The sequence below is a fragment of the Mangifera indica genome, chromosome 3 (genome assembly GCF_011075055.1).
Source record: "Mangifera indica cultivar Alphonso chromosome 3, CATAS_Mindica_2.1, whole genome shotgun sequence".
NCBI lineage: Eukaryota > Viridiplantae > Streptophyta > Magnoliopsida > Sapindales > Anacardiaceae > Mangifera > Mangifera indica.
In genome coordinates, this window is record NC_058139.1 from 22,055,789 (window position 1) to 22,073,193 (window position 17,405).

Sequence of the window (17,405 nt, forward strand, 5' to 3'; positions counted from 1 at the left end):
CTAGTTTGGAGAGATTGCAAATCAGTCATGCTGATCAGCTGGTAAAATTATGGAACAATCAGGTTTTTGTGGATTCCTTCAAAAAATTAAATCGCTTGTTTGTACAATTTTGTAAAAATCTTGCAAGTGTTTTTCCATCTAACATGCTCGGGAAGCACCAGAAACTAGAGATGTTGGAAGTACAAAATTGTGATTCAGTTGAAGAGATTTTTGAAGTTCTTGAGAAAAGGTCCTGTATGATAGAGGAAGTTGTTGCCAAGGGGGAAGAAATCCCCAGGTTTGTATTCTCTAAATTAACCAACCTGTATCTAGGGATGCTACCAAGTCTCAAAAGTTTCTACGCAGAAATGCATTTTTCAGAATGGCCAAATTTGAAAGTGTTGAAGGTATATGGTTGTAATAATGTGGAGATCCTTGCTTCAGAAGTATTGAGCATCCGAGGGAGTCATGGAGACAGTCAACAGCCACTGTTCTTCTTTTACAAGGTATTTGCTTCAAGTACTCTATTAAATCATGTCTATAATTTAACAAGTACCAATTTTGCTTACCGTCATCATCATGTCTACAAATATCACAAATGTCACCATATAAAGTGCTACCCACTTTAATTAATCATCTTTTCTTGTTTGTTTGAACACTTCTTTTTATGATTAACTGATTTCCCAGGATGCATTCCCTAGCTTGAAAAAACTAGAGTTACGTGAAATGCCCAGGTTAAAGCATCTGTGGAGAGGAAATTTTCTGCCTTCCAATGCTTTTCAAAATCTCAAGACTCTAAAAGTATCAGAATGTGACAGTTTAGAAAATTCATGGTCCTCATCAGTGTCTTTTCAGAATTTGTCAACTCTGCAAGTTTCAAAGTGTGATGGATTGAGATATTTACTAACCCCCTCAAAAACTAAAACTTTGGGTCAACTTACAAGAGTGAATGTATCTGATTGCAAAAGGATGGAGGAAATTGTGACACATTTGGGAAATGTATCTGATTGCAAAAGGATGGAGGAAATTGTGACACATTTGGGAGATGAAGTAATGGAGAATTCAATTGTTTTCAACAACTTGGATTGTTTGGAACTTCACTGCTTGTCCAGCCTTAAAAGCTTCTGTTGTGGGGATTATTCTCTTGAATTCTCATGCTTAAAAAAAGTAGTTGTCAGGCAATGCTTGGAGATGGAGACTTTTTGTCATGGAGTTTTAAGCACACCAAAGCTCGAAAGACTACAGTGGACAGAAGGAGAGGATGAAGTAGAGGAATGTTGGGAAGGCAACCTTAATTCCACCATACAATATTTGTACAAAAATATGGTATATTATCGACTCACCGAAATACCTCAAGCATTTCTGTTGTTTCATGAATTGAATTGGTTGAATTCATGTTTTCTTCTATTTTCTTAGTTCAATGAGCTATGCTTTATGATTACAGAAAGTGTGGAGCTCCAATCAAGATTGAGGTCATTCCTTTAAATAGTTTGCAATAGACCATTGCTTCATTTCCTCCAGGTGAAGAGGGGCTTTGTTTCTGCCATCTTAACTGATTTTATCCTCAAATTTTGTTGAAGGTTGAGGCCTTGCAATGCTGAGTATAAGATTTTTGGTATTTTACTTTAATGGTCTGCTGTACTTGATGCTGTTTCATTTATTTTACCAGGTAAATATCATATTTTATATTTGAAATCTGTATGTTCTTTCTTGATAAATATATACACACACATACACACACATATATATGTGTGTGTGTGTGTGTTACTCTTTTCTTTTGGAATGATTAATTGAATTGTGCTTTCTTTAGGTCTCTTAATATGTTGGTTTTTTTTTTTTTTTTTCTAATTCTAGATCTAATGATCAAGATGCATCTATACTGCTAGGAATCCTACATTGGTTGAGAATTGATTCGGGTATGAGCATATAAACTTTGGAGAAAGTGTCACTTCTTGAATTAACTCATGGGGTGGGAGAGATTCAAAAACATTTTGTGGCCGTGGTTTCAAAATCCAAGGTCCCGTGGATTGGCCACTTAATGTGGTATAATTATTCTAAATTAATCTTGTATTACTTTGACAATTGAAACAAAATAATGTTTATAATAAATGATAAATTAAATAAAGTTATACATCATTTTACCTCAAATTTTCTGTCTGTGTTCTGCAATTCTGGCATTTTACAATTACTTGACACAAATTTTTTTTCATTTTGATTTGTAGAAAACTGTCCAGTGTATCGCTCAGAAGAATTAGACAATGGCTCCAGAAATGGCTATGGCTTCTGTCTCTGAAGTTGCATCAAAGGCTACATCAGATATGTATGATTTGCTAACACAGCAAATCTCTTATTTCAGATACAAGAAAACCTGTCATTTTTATCCTCAATAATTGTTAAGACAAGTTCAGAGAGCCATTTCAAGCCCACTTCTGAGTTAGAAGAAGGCCAGCAGTTGGTTTAAGTTTGAAGATATAGAGGCCCATTTATCTCTACTCAATACTGTGCGTTTTGGTGACTTCTCATTAAGCCAAAACGCACCGTTTAGAGTTAGTTGAAGCTTCATCTAGAAGACTCTGAATGTACTGTTGGTACAAAGATCTACGCTCTTCTTTTCTAAGTCTTCAGTTCTTCTCTTTTCAAGTCTCATTTAGCCAAGAATAATCTAACGGCATTTGTTTTAAAGATCAGATAGTTGTTTTGTAAGAGTTAGTTAGTTATTAATGGTTGTGATGTAGTTACGTAACTGTAGCCAGCCTGTAATCTTAGATTTTGTATAAATACTCTGTAAAACCTAATTTTTTTTTCTAATGAAAATCTTGAGGAATTTCAGTAGTTTTGTGTGATTTCTTTGCTCTGGTTTTCTCTATTTGCTAAATCCATTGATTTTTCATCTTTTGTGTTTTGTTTACTGTTGCTCTCAAAAATTTTCAATAATTGGTTCAAATCATGCCGACACCTTTTAAATTGTTGAGTGGTTTTGGTTTTAGACAGATTTATTCAGCCGATTCAAGGGCCGGTCAATCCAATCCAGGAGCTAGAACTAGTTTTGTTGACTGACCATCGAGTCTTAGTTCAGCCGAACAGTCCAGTTTTTTGTGTGTGGTAGGCTACATCAGCAATGTTGATTCTAATACCAGATGGCAAGTTACCTGGTATAAGAAATCAAAACAAACAAAATATATTATCTATCTTTTTGGTAAATTTGATATAAAAAATTAGGCTGTATAATGAGTAGTTAGCAGCACAAGGCACTTAAGATAACTACAATTCATGTAATTATGCCAAGAAGAAGCAATAGGAGACCAAAATGCTAAACTGATCTAGGAAATCAGGGCTCCACCACCATGTTTTCTGCCTCCTTCCTCTCGGATTCAAATAGCACAGAAGACAGATATCTCTCTCCAAAGCTTGGAAAAATTACCTGCATCAGTTAATCACAAGTCCATTTTTAAGCACAGACAGAAAATTATTGAAAACTTTACCAAACATGCAGGTGAGATTTTATGAGAATCTGCTAGGGGAATGATTCAACTTACAACAATAAGTTTTCCAGCGTTCTCGGGTCTCTTTGCAATCTTAATTGCAGCGGCAGCAGCAGCACCAGATGATATTCCCACCTGTAATAGACACTCCCATAATCAGACATGACTTCGAGAAACAAATTTGTTGCAGTGAGTGAAAAAAATAAAATAAAGAAAGAAACTACATAATTATTCCATGAGATTGCTATCAAGAACAGCTTTAAACCTACAGAAAAATGATTTTGGAGAAGCTGAAAACTTACAAGTAAACCTTCTTTCAGGGCAAGAAGCTTTGCTGTCTCAATTGCCTCATTACTTGATATCTGCAAAATTGAAAAAAGGGCTGTTTAGCAACCTGAAAACATGGCTAGAAATGGTCACTGGAAGAAGTAAGCAGACATCTATATCCAATAAGATATATGCAACTATGCTAAGTTTAAATTTCCCAACATCAACTCTCTCTCTCTGAATTTCCATTTCACTTAAAATCTTCAACATTTCATCTTCGGTTAATGTGGGACTAATCCAACTTCATCTCATAACATCAATCCAAGTTTCCGAGTATACATATTACAAAAAGTTATTACCCTTTCATTTTGTTATTTTTCCTGTTAACTCAATTCAAAAACACGCATTCTAAGGACTCTATGGAGCATTGAGCTGAAATTTCAAGTACATAAATTCAAGAATTTCTTGAAAGAAAATTTGGCTTACTTGAATAACTTCATCAACAACATTGACTTGCAAAACACCTGGGACAAAGCCAGCACCTATTCCTTGGATCTTATGCGGACCTTCACATTTATACATACAATATACATTCAGTTAGTCACAGCCAATAACCCAAGAAATCCTTTATTATATAAAATAAACAGCTAATACATAGGTAGACATAGATATAGATTATTTTACAGCTCCTACGTTCAAGGTGTACTGTGAGAGAGGCGGGGCTGCCAGGGAACAATTGTGGGGCTGGCTGATATTTTTGAGGGTTTCAAATGACAGGAGAAAGCCACATGGGTTGCTTGGAATGGAGGTTTTATAAATTAGTTAGAAGGGAGGAACAAAAGGGGGAAAAAGGAAGAGAACCAAGGTAGAAGACGAACTTACCTTTTTAAATGTTGTCAACTTAATCTCATACTTAGAGCTTTACTAGCATAAATGCCATCAGCTTAAACTATTATGCATGTACAGAAGGTTATGTGAGATAAGCAGACCATGTCATAAAAATTACTTTACACCATTAGTAAGGAAGTAAAGAGTACCAAGGTAGAAGACAAACTTTTCTCTTAAAAATTTCTCTTCCTCAAAAGTTTGTAATACTATCATCCATGTTGATAAAGCTGTCAAAAGGTCATAATACTATCTTCATTTCAACAAGATATAAGGACTCCTTCCTAGTTCCTCTTTTATTTATTATGCATCAATGCCAAAAACTACTTTATACTTCGATTTAGATTACAAATACTTGGAATGCCTCGATTATATATTAAAAATATTCAGACCACTTGAACAAGAAAATGCAAAGAGATGAGATAATTAAAGTCTAGGCATTAGAGATACAACTCACCAGGTTTTCCACCGGATAGAATAGGACTTTCAACTGGCTCCACACCGTATAGCTAATTACAAAAAGAAAGCAATGAGATGTCAAATGACCGTAGACACAAAAAACATTAGTTTTTCTAAAAGACAAAGTTTTAGTTTTTGTCGACTTTCTGAAACAAAATAAATTGGTTTCAATCTGGACTCACTTTAGAATTAAACATTTATTATACCTTTATCTTGGGGTTCTGCTCTTTAAGAAATGTCCCTGCACCTGTTATTGTGCCACCAGTACCAATTCCAGAAACAACGGCATCAACTTTCCCTCCTGAGCCTCTCCATATCTCTGGCCCAGTAGTCTCATAATGGATCTACACCAACAATGACATATATTTGGATAACTTTTAGTACTACCAACTACATCTACTTCATTTTTTACTTGAGAAATGTACCTTTGGGTTGGCTGGATTTTCAAACTGCTGCAGCATGTAAGCATTCGGTGTCTTGGCCAAAATCTCCTCTGCCTTCTGAACAGCTCCCTTCATCCCTTTAGCAGGATCAGTGAGAACCAGCTCAGCTCCAAAAGCTCGAAGAATAATTCTTCTTTCAATACTCATTGAAGCAGGCATTGTAATGATAAGCTTATAGTGCTTTGCTGCTGCCATGAATGCCAACCCTATCCCAGTATTTCCACTGGTTGGTTCAATGAGCACACTCTTCAACAACCATCCACAAAACAGAGTCAAAACCAAGGGAAATATAAAACAACAGATATTGATTATTCTATCGGACCGAAATCAGAATAGACATCATACAATGAAAAAATGAAAAAGGGTTTGCACACAGATCAACTATGATTAGAATGGTTACATACTGCCGTACACCAATTCCTTGTACAAAAAGGTTTTTCTCAAATGATACAGCTACCATAAGTTCAAGGGAAAAAAAAGTGCCAACCTTCCCTGGTATGATAAGACCTTTGGCCTCTGCGTCCGCAATCATACTGTAACCAATCCTGTACATGTGTATACAATGTTTAAGATTTTGAAACTTGATGGCCATAACCCAATAATTCATACAAAAATCCCAAAACACTAGCTCAAGGAATGGTGAACTATCATTTCTTCCAAACTAGAGGAAACTGCAACAATCAATGGGATTTTGTGATACCTGTCTTTGACACTGGAGCAAGGTTCCATCATCTCTAGTTTAGCAGCGATACGGGCAACACAGCCATCCACAATATTATTCAGATACACCAGAGGAGTCTTGCCAATTAACTGCAAACAAACGTAAGTTTAAATTCAGACCATTCCACACTCCACACTCTATACATAGCTAAAAACTAATTTTGTGCCAATTTAAACAACTTACTTCCGTCACATCTTTCGCAATCTCGCAATGCCCAACTCTTGGTTTTTCCATTACTACAGTTAATTCAAAAGAAAAAATTATTTATAAATTATAAGTTATCATTTAATCTGATATAACAACTTAACCTCTAAAAATTTTAATATTCCTCAATTTTTTTAGCTGTTTTTAAGCCTTATATTATCAACTATAAAACTATAATAATATTTATTTTTTCAAAAACAAATAAATAAATTACAATTGAATGGCCATAACAAAGATCTAGTATTTACCTTGATAATTGCTTGTTGAACTAAAAGACTCTAAATGAACAAAAGGCCTGGCCTCTAGTGTATACTGTACAGGGATTTATATTACTGTCACACATGAAGAAGAAGAAAATGAAAGGATTCTATTGAACCTGACCTGGATTGGGTGTCAATCCAGCTGCAAATGTACAGTGACTGGATCTTATGCCAAATTAATAATGGCAAATATCCAGCATAAAATAAATGAAATTAAAATAATTGTTGCAATCAACTTTGACCAGGTCAATGCCCAATTCTGGCAATTAGTTTCAGGAAAAATACAAAACAACTCCTCGTCATCTAAAAATATCTTCAATTATATTGAAGCATCAAAATACATATTGTTATTTTTCTTGCTTATTTTTTATTTCCCAAAATTCTGATTATCAAGATGAATTAATTTTTTTTTTCAATTTTATATATATAAAAGAAACCAGAAGTTATAAATGAACAATAATAGCACATTGATACACCCAGATGATGAAATTGAGCCAACAAAATTGCAGAAGTGAACATAAGGTAACCTTATCTTTTTCCAAAACAGTGATCTCTCACAAGGCAAACAAAATCATGGCAACCCTACGTTTATTATCTCCATCTTGTCCATTCATTCTCATAAAGCAAAAGCACCCACCTGCACCAAACACCATTCCTCCGACTTTAGCCCCAGAAAATGCATAGTCTCACACAGATAAAGATTTCAATGGAGCATTACGAGGTCTTACAAAGTGGTGATTGAGCATGACGGTGAGTCCACAGAGCTGGAGGTGGAGCCCGATGAGACAATCCTATCCAAGGCGTTGGACTCTGGCTTGGATGTGCCTCCTGACTGCAAGCTTGGAGTCTGCATGACTTGCCCTTCTAAAATTATAAGTGGCTCCGCCGATCAGAGTGATGTTATGCTCAGTGATTATGTGGTGGAGCGTGGCTATGCCCTGTTATGTTCCGCCTATCCCCGATCAGATTGTACTATTAAAACCAATCCTGAGGATGAGCTGCTGTCTCTGCAACTAGCAACTGCTAATGACTGAAAGGTATAATGGGTGGTTAGATCCTGAATTTGAACTTCTAATTTTGTTCATCCTGTGTTGCGACCTTAATGTTTTGGGGATGTTTAATGCACTTGATCACTGCTTATTGCTTAAGATGTTCAGCAATAAAATGATTCACATATGACAGTCAGGAGTTTATCTCGTTTTTGACATGTCTAATTATCTTGATTTTTCATCCTTTCCTGTAGAATTGACTAGATATACAACTACAATTGCTGTTGGCTTGTATATAATTCATATTGCAAGCCAATGATTTTAAACCCTGATCAGACCGATCAAGATCTATAGGCAAGCTTGGTCGAGACGGTTTACCCTAATCAAACTCTTGTGCCGAGCTAAGAACTGAATTGAGTCTATTAGTTTCATTAGGTTAGGTCAACAGCGACAATACAAACCGATTAGTTAGTAAAACAATGCAGGTTCCATAGCAACAAAACAACAGACGGTTGGTGGGCAACTACTGAGTGACCTGGTGCCTGCAACACGCAAATTGAAAAGATGGGAACGTAAATGTGAAGATCCATGAAACAAAAAGCTGAAAACTAAAGCCTGGCTTCTTGATAATGGTTCGTTCAATTGAGTGCTTGTGCGGGAACTGGTACAGGATGGCGATTGAAAACGCCCGCCTACAAATTAACTTGTTCAAGAATTCAACCGTTGCAAATGACACAGGCACTCATTGAATAGAGCATACGAGTACTTGATAAAAAAATTTAGGTTTGAAATTGATTCAAAGACCTAATCAGCTCAAACCCGAATCCATATTTGGTTTGAACGACCAAACTCAGATTAAAGATCCAGTTAGAGAGCTCGATTTGAGTTCAAAGGTATTAAACCTTCCGAGCTAGTCCTGGCCACGGGCCGGTTTGGCCCGTGAACCGGACCGAAACCGGCCCGGCTAAACCCGGAACCGGAACCGGCAGACCCGGAATCGGCAGTGAACCGGAACCGAAACCGTGGCTCTACGGTTCGGTTCCGGTTCACATAAATTGAAACCGTGGAACCGCCGGTTCACACCGGTTTATGAACCGGCGGTTTACTGTGCTGAACCGAAAAAAATTTGAAATTTTTTTGAAATTTTTTTTATTTTTTTTTGAATTTTATTTAAAAAGGCAACGGTTCCTGCGCAGGGAACCGTTGCCTTTTGAAGAAAATTTGCAGGGGACCGTTGGTCCCCTGCAATTTTCAGTGAAGTTGCAGGGGACCGTTGGTTCCCTGCAATTTTTTGAAATTTCAATTTACCCCCCTATTTCTAATTTTTTTCAAAAAATTTTTTTTCTATATATACCCCTTTAAATTCTATTCTCTCAAATCTCAATCTCTCTACTCTCTCACTCAATCCTTCAAACTCTCATTCTCATTCTTTAAACTCTTAATATTCTCTCAATCTTTCAATTCAATTAAATTTTCTTAAATTTAATTAAATTCTTTCTTATTTTTTTATTAATTTCAATTTCAATTTTTTTTATACAATTCATAATTAATTATAGAATTTATTTCTATAATTAATTTTATTTATTATTATTTTATTATCTTTTATAATTAATCATATAATTTATTTATATAATTAATTTTATTTATTATCAAAAAATGGTAAGTAGTGAAAATTCTTCCGGTTCACGAAGATTTGGTCAATATTCACATATATCAAATGTGAATGAAAATCAATTTATAGATGATTTTCATTCACAAGAAAGTGAAAACCAATATGAAGAGGTGGAGCAACAACAACAACATCAACAACAAATGGAGATGGAACAACAATCTCAAAAAATTCCTACATCCGATATTTTCAAAATTCATTTCAAGAAAATGCAAAAGGAAGATGGTAATTTTGATGTTGCTTGCAATTATTGTAGGCGAATTTACAAATTCAAACAAGGAGGTGGATACGGAACATTCAAAAGGCACTTGGAGTCAAAACATCCGGAAAAAATGGGACAAAGCCGAGGTCAAACACAAATAACCGGGTATGGTTCTTCTACACACAAATCTTTATTTATGTATAGTGATAATAAAAGTAAAGAAGAATTTGCAAAAATGGTAGCAATAGATCATTTAGCATTTAGTTTTGGTGAAAATTTAGGTTTTAATAATTATTGTAAAACTGCATTAAATCCTGCATATAAAACTATTCCAAGAAATACATTAAAAAGAACATTATTTAGTTTATATAAAAAACAAAAAAAAGAGTTAATTCAATTTTTTACAAATTTTAATGGACGTGTATCTCTATGTAGTGATATTTGGAGTGATCATTGGCAAGTTCACTCTTATATGGGTATAACTTGTCATTGGATAGATGATGATTTTCTATTACAAAAAAGAATTTTATCATTTAGGATGTTTGATGAACGACATACGGCTGATAATATTTATAGAATAATTAAAGGAATATTAGAAGAATATAAATTACTTTATAAAATTTTTTCAATTTCATTTGATAATGCACGTTCAAATACTGCCTCAATAAATAAATTAATTGAAATTTGCAGACCTAATTTAGGTGGTAGATTTTTTCATATTAGATGTGCATGTCATGTGTTAAATTTATGTGTACAAGATGGTTTAGAATGTCTTAATAATTTTATTAGTCCAATAAAAATAGCAATTTCATATTTATGGACACATCCCCAAATTATGAAAGAATGGGGTAAATTTTGTAAACAACATAATAAAAGACCAAAAAGATTTCCTAAAGATGTGCCGACTCGTTGGAATTCAACATATGAATTACTCAACGAGTCATTTGATTATAAGGATTTATTATGCTCATTTATTTCACAAAATGTGCCACAAATTATATTATATCCCCAACATTGGGATATTTGTTCAAAAATTTTAAATGTATTAAGAAATTTTAATAATGCAACATATACTTTAAGTGGGGTTTATTATCCCACTTCTCATTTATTTTTAAATGAAGCTGTTAATATTATTGGAGCTTTACAAGAAGCCGAACAAGATATTCTTTTACAAGAAGTTGTTTCTTTAATGAAAACAAAATGATTAAATTACTATAAAATAATTCCAGAACTTTTTCTTGTTGCATGTTTTTTTGATCCTAGATTTAAATTAGATGGTGTCACAGATTATTTGACATTATATTATGAATGTTTGCAATTAGATGAAGTTAATATTCCATTAACTATAACTAATATTATGAATTTAATTAAAGAAATTTATGCTGAATATGCATTAATTTATGGTGGTTCTTCTTCCTCTCTACCACCTATTGCCCCATCATCAACCCAAAATATGAGTTATGATGATCGTATTATGATGCAAAGGGGCAAAAGACCAAGAGGAACATTAGGCTCCACCTCGGAGCTTGATATTTATTTAACTACTATTTTTGAGTTTGGTGACAGCAATATAGGTAAAGACTTTCCAGTTTTAGAATGGTGGAGTCGACACGCATCAACTTTTCCAATATTGACAACTATTGCTAAACAAGTTCTAGCAGCACCGGTATCAACTGTCGCAGTAGAACAAGCTTTTAGTCAAGGGGGTAATATATTGGATGAGAGACGATCAAGTTTGGCTCCCGAATCTATTGAAGCTCAAGTATGCGTGGACGATTGGACAAGAGCCGAATTACGACAACAAGAAATAAAAGTAGACTTCAATGAAGAATCGCTTGATTTAACTACAGATAGTTCGATGACGACGGGAAATAATACTCAAGATAGTGGAGGTGAATGATAAGGTAAGGGGGTACTGCCAGCTATTAGATATGCAAAGGTAAGAGAACTACGTAGGCTTTGATTCTTCTAAACCCCAAGAAGATACGTAGGAAGCTTAATTGAAAAATTAAGTCCAAGCCTTTCTTTTAAATTTCAATTATTGTAATTAATAATTTAAAAATTAAATCAAGATCATGTATTAGAATTGATGGTTCAATATCGGTTCCGAATCGAAACCGTCGGTTCCGAACCGAAACCGTCGGTTCCGAACCGAAACCGTCGGTTCCGAACCGAAACCGTCGGTTCCGAACCGAAACCGTCGGTTCCGAACCGAAACCGTCGGTTCCGAACCGAAACCGTCGGTTCCGAACCGAAACCGTCGGTTCCGAACCGAAACCGTCGGTTCCGAACCGGGGCCATGAACCGGAACCGGCAGTTCTGAACCGTCCTGTTACGGTTTCGGTTCAGGGTCCTTATATTTTCGAACCGTGAACCGGCGGTTCCGAACCGAAACCGACGGTTCATGAACCGTGGCCAGGTCTATTCCGAGCTCTTTTTATCCGGACAGTTTTTTTTTTTTTTTAAACATTTGTTTTTATTGTTTTTTCAATAACTCTCTAGTTAATTAATTAAATAAAATTCAAATTTAAACTAATTATTTTAAATTTACATTGAGATTTATTCTAATTTAATTTAACTCAAGTCATGCTAGATAAAATACCTTCAAAATAAAATTTCCTCGTACGAGTACAAATGCCATAGGGTTTATAGAAAGTTTTGTGAATATAACATTTTTTTTCCTAGTTTGATAGTTCAAATTATATAATAAAAAGGTTATAATTATCCATGGCTGGGGTGATTCCGATGAACTTATTATTTGATTCGAATAAATTTATTTTGAATTAAAACTCTAATTCAATAGCATAATTTGAAATTGATTTATTTGTCTATATGATAGATTATTCGTACCATCGACAAACTATTTATTTATCCAATAACATAATTTATACACTAGTTAATAAATATGAAAATAGAAAAAAAAAAGTATTAGAATTATACAGGTATAATATGATAAATAATAAAAAATACGTTTATAAAAACACAATCATAAAATTCATATATAGAAAAAATATAAAACGTGTATATACAAATTTAATACGACACATCGTTAATAAAACATTTTTAAAACGATAGCAATACCAAAAATAATTTTAACACTTTTTATAGATATTTTGATTAATAATTCAAATATAAAGTATCTAATTGAATATTAAACTTAATATAACATAATATATAATCAATATTCAATCATCATTAAAAATTAATTATTGAAAAAAATTAGAAATTTAGATGATAAAAATTTGAGTTTTTTGTTTTATATAATTATGACATTATGATAATTAATTGAAAATATAAGAGATATTTTTATATTTTTAAAAATTCATAAAAACCCGGAAAATATAAAAAATAGTAAAAATAAATATTTAATACAGAAAACATATAAAATACCCTTTTAATATATTTTTTGCTCAAAAATTTGGAACAATATGTTTAAAATAAAATTAAATAAGAACATAAATTAGACATGAAAAACTTCGCATATTTACCATGGGTTATACCCCTAATAATCCTCTAAGAACGCCGTGCTCAAACTCAAGAAGGACATTATGTCTTTAATCCGAACTTAATTAACTCCAAACTAACTCAATTCAGATAAATCCACCCTTTAAGTGGCTGCAAACCATGCGCTAAGCAGTTACAGCCGCAGGCATACAATCGCAGTGGGAGCCAGTAAGAACTACCTAGTGGTTTCGGGTGAAAAGACAATTATAACCCTGGATTATTGCTGCGCAACAACGAAGATGATCCCGCCGCAACATCCAACTAGGCTCACGGCAAAACCCCAGCACCTCAGCAAGATCCTCCCACATTCATGGCCAAATCCATTAGCGCTGGACGTGACCGGTGAGATCTTCATACCATTAATTTTCACCAATTACAGGGGGCAAGTATCATAGCTGAGAGATGTCAATATAAAAGCATCTTAAACCATCCCCAAGCCTTCTTGCAAAATACCATTCAACTTGGAATGTCAGTCCATAATAGTCAAGATATATAGGAGAGCGAGGGTCTTCAAATGGACTGAAATACCATCCAACTTTGATTAAACAACATCCTAGCAATGTAACCCTCAGTTGGATTTTATGTGCAATTGTTCCAATCCGAACCGACAATTTCGACTTAAAAAAAAAAAGGACAGATCAACGCAGACGGTCTTTCTACAACAAATCTACAACATTGGTGATGATCGAGTCTTAACATTGTTATGATGCCATCATGTACTTCCACAATCACCTAATACTAGAAGTTTAATCAACATTAGAAATACTTCCCACCGAGAGACGGTGAGAAGCAGGATAAAGTTATAATTAACACACAGCCACTGTTAACATTAAAACGGTTAGTGATTACAAACCATTAAGAAAGCAAATGAGATTTTGGGTCATCATATCAGTGGTTACCATCTTCAAAGTGTAGTCATGTCTATCGGTAGTAAGCCTGCTGATAAGCCGGTGCCAAACCAGTGCCATAGGCCCCATAGGCAGGGTAGTTCATGGGAGCTCCTGGATAGGATCCAGCCAGAGGAGGGACCGCTTCTGGTGAGTATGCATATGGATTTGTTGGTGGTGCTTCTGGTGAGTATGCATATGGATTTGTTGGTGGGCTCCTGTTGCCGTATATGGCAGGTGGGGATGCATATGGTGAGACCCCAGCAGGGTATTGAGTGTGTGAGGGAGACCTGACAAAGGTGGGTGGTGCAGGGAAGGATGAAACATATGCATTTGCCAAACGACCAGCCTTAGCAGGAGGCATTGGACCACCACTGCTAGCACGTGTACGCTTAGTGGCAGGGACAGCTGCTGGCTTTTTCTTCTCAATCTTGGCCTTCTCCAGCTGCTCAAGACGCTTCCTGAGATTATCCGGAGGAAACTCAGCTTCAAGTTCATACTCTTCAATGCACTTGATGACTGCTCGGAGAGCTGACTGTTCTTTGCGTACAGCAAGGTGCTGAATTGGATAAAACTACGTTAATTAGTTGAAAGAATAGACACCCATTTTTGAGGCAACACTATACATTAGAGAAAGTACAAAATGTTACCCACTTCTAGAGGCTCCACCCTTCAACCAATCAAAGGAGCAACATGTGAAAACATTGGCAGTTTATCTTGTTATCAACGTATTAATAAAAGTACTACAGAAAGCCTTTTCTCGGACATCACTAATAACTTGGAGACTGAACAAAAACATTAAGTTCAGTCTCACACAAGAATTCTCTAAGCTGCGATTAGAACACTTGTTCATCCATATATATGACAAACAACTCCCTAAAATGACTCCCAAAATAAAGCATGTTTAAATCCATAAGAAAACCTCTATATTGTTCTAAAAGCATTTATGTACCCTTTGAAGCTATTCCTACACAGGTGGCCAACACAAACTGAAAGGTCAACTTCATAAAATTGAATAACAACTCAGTTAAAGGAACTTAATAAAGGGAAAAAGAAAGCTCATACCCCAGCTCGGCCAGTGTTATTTGGATCCTCCAAAATAGATGCAGCAGCCTTCTTTGCGTCCTTCAGAAAAGCCTTAAGTAGAGGAACTGGGGGGAACTTGTCCACCAGACCAACCTCATATGTAAAATGCACTGCATCAAGCTGCTGTCCCCTACTGATCAATTCTTTAATCATCTCTGTATATATAAGTAACAGCAATTAATAAAACATTAGAAGAAAAATCGAAGCACCTCCGACAGTAATCAACGGATCATCTCAATAAACCCATGACAAAGAAACACTATGGGATTTCCAAACTACCGTTAGACATTGAAACACTCACACATTCAATAGTATTAGAATCATTTGACTGAACTTTTAATTGACATATGCATATACTATCATCGTAAATAGTACAACCATGTGCGTTAACAATGAGCACTAATTTTTGTATTAACAATAATGTGTTATCATAAGATTAGACATTAGCTTATTTTTAATTTAAATTCATTCAATCACATGTCATTACTCAGTATTTGTGCACTTAGTTTTATTGAATCATAAAATACTAATCTGTGTCCATGTACACAAGCAGAAAACCAACAAGGTTATGCTAGCCAGAGGATCTAATTCCATGAGGAGCTCAAAAATTCTAACCGGGGACAAGCAGGACTAACAAATAACCAGTATTGTCCTCGTTCTTCGACTTTGACCAAAAAGATGAAAACCAAACAGAGTCTCAGAACAACAGAAAAAGAAACTGATAATATAGTTAAATTATATCGAAGAACAAAATTCCGTACTTGCGTTGCAGGGAAGAACAAATTGTGCAGCCTAGTCCGGAAATTAAAACCAACATTACCCTTACCCTTAAAAATAAGCTTAAATGGGTAAGAGAAGCTGAATAGGTAGCATAGAACCAACATACCAGGCATTTCATCACCCAGACCAAGCGAAACGGCGAGTTTTGGCATCTGCTTCCGCCAGGCGGAGCCAACCACAAGCTTCCGATACAAGTTCACATCCTTCTTCTTAACAATCCCAAAAGTAACGAGATGCTGCAAAAAGGTATGCACGTCAGGCGTCTTCACGTTCTCAATCCCACCTCTCTCCTCCAGGCTCGCCTTCCAAGTCTCAGCGATCTCTTTGGCTTTCACCTTCACACTCGGCGTCACCAACAACCTCGACTTCCCAATCACCGGGTCAACCACCACCGGTATCAAACTCTCCAACACCAACACGCAAGCCCAGCCCAAATCATTACCACTCTTGTCTTTTCTCTTGTCCACAGGAAAGACCTCCGATATAGCTTCCATAACAAACTTCGCAGGATCAACGCATTCAGCTAGCGCCACCGGTAACAAATTTCTCATCTCGTCTATTTCTTTCTTTTTAGTAATCACAAACCTCCAAAACTCTCTTGCCTCCATTTTTAGACAATAACTCTTCAGTATCATCAACAATGCGTCGCCGTCGTCGACTTCGCCATCAGGGTTGGTCAATTCCTTTTCTTCCGAGACAGAATTCAATTTACTGAGAGCAGCCTCCGTGCGTTCTTCCAGATTTTCTAAAGCGATCTCGACGCTGCCGTCGATGGTGACCTCCCGCTTCTTCAGAAAGTCCAAGGAAGCTTTCGTTTCAGTGTCTAGTGTTTGTATCTTCTGTTTCAGCGCAGCAGATTTCTTCATGATGTTCTGTTCAAGATAAGTAAAGTGATCAGAAAGCTCCTTCCAAAGGAGAGTACAGCTAGTCATTAACGAGGTTTGACGCTGGAACTCATCGAAATTCGGCGGAGTCAACTCGGTCAACTCGCCTGGATCGGGGATCGACCCCATGGCTAAAAATGATAGATTCGATTTTCTTGGTTTGGTGACTCAGTAACTGAGTTAATAACCAGAAAGGAAAGAAACAAAAAACCAAACCCTAGAAACGTAGATAGCGAAATAGAAGAAGACGAGACACTGACCAGAGGGTGAGGACGTGGACGGCTATTATAAGACCACGTGGAAGAGAGACTTTCAAAAAGGGAGTGTGGTAGGAAGTAGAATGCGCCGAGTGTGCGTAGGATAAGCGAAGATAAGGGCTTGTTTGGATGAAGGTGTGAATGAGAAGTGACTATAATGCTTTTTTTTCCCGGAAACCGAAGAGAGATCGTGAAAGGGAGAGAGTAAAGTAGAGTGGGGTGTGTGGGGTGGGCCAGGCCCACTGTGACCACCACATGGAAAGGGTCAGAAAAAGTAAGACATTGCCGGACTATAAAATAAAATAAAAAATTATATTTTTAAAATCATAAATAAATACGCATTAAGACTTTCAATGTACATCACTCTCGAAAATAAATCGATTTAAATACCCTTAAATCGAACTTAACTTCAACGAATATAAATTTAGATTAAAAAATTAAATATTT

General features: G+C 35.7%; 3 protein-coding genes across 9 annotated transcripts; 1 reads left to right on the forward strand and 2 right to left on the reverse strand.

Annotated features, from left to right (window-relative positions):
* The first annotated feature begins 6 nt into the window (after positions 1–6).
* Positions 7–2,811, forward strand: LOC123209994. 6 transcript variants are annotated; one of them, XM_044628128.1, is made up of 6 exons: positions 7–485; positions 667–1,305; positions 1,424–1,451; positions 1,560–1,648; positions 1,834–2,022; positions 2,202–2,811. In XM_044628128.1, exons 1-3 carry the CDS (start codon positions 144–146, stop codon positions 1,448–1,450), a joined length of 1,008 nt encoding a protein of 335 aa, XP_044484063.1. In that variant the 5' UTR covers positions 7–143; the 3' UTR covers position 1,451; positions 1,560–1,648; positions 1,834–2,022; positions 2,202–2,811. The 6 variants fall into 6 exon arrangements, with proteins under 6 accessions (XP_044484063.1, XP_044484059.1, XP_044484060.1 ...); XM_044628124.1 differs by having other exon boundaries at positions 1,424–1,648; XM_044628125.1 differs by having other exon boundaries at positions 1,424–1,648; positions 1,834–1,895.
* Positions 2,812–3,185: 374 nt separating this feature from the next.
* Positions 3,186–7,354, reverse strand: LOC123209995 (cysteine synthase-like). Of its 2 annotated transcripts, none has more exons than XM_044628132.1 (11): positions 7,228–7,354; positions 6,420–6,472; positions 6,216–6,325; positions 6,003–6,060; positions 5,498–5,761; positions 5,279–5,416; positions 5,071–5,122; positions 4,215–4,294; positions 3,764–3,823; positions 3,516–3,596; positions 3,186–3,400 (listed from the first exon to the last, which is right to left on the reverse strand). In XM_044628132.1, exons 2-11 carry the CDS (start codon positions 6,468–6,470, stop codon positions 3,308–3,310), a joined length of 987 nt encoding a protein of 328 aa, XP_044484067.1. In that variant the 5' UTR covers positions 6,471–6,472; positions 7,228–7,354; the 3' UTR covers positions 3,186–3,307. The 2 variants fall into 2 exon arrangements, with proteins under 2 accessions (XP_044484067.1, XP_044484066.1); XM_044628131.1 differs by lacking the exon at positions 7,228–7,354 and adding an exon at positions 6,689–7,142.
* A 6,363-nt stretch (positions 7,355–13,717) lies between these two features.
* On the reverse strand, positions 13,718–16,920 carry LOC123209993 (FRIGIDA-like protein 4a). Its single transcript, XM_044628123.1, has 3 exons — positions 15,924–16,920; positions 15,017–15,192; positions 13,718–14,510 (listed from the first exon to the last, which is right to left on the reverse strand). Exons 1-3 carry the CDS (start codon positions 16,828–16,830, stop codon positions 13,986–13,988), a joined length of 1,608 nt encoding a protein of 535 aa, XP_044484058.1. The 5' UTR covers positions 16,831–16,920; the 3' UTR covers positions 13,718–13,985.
* Positions 16,921–17,405: the final 485 nt, after the last annotated feature.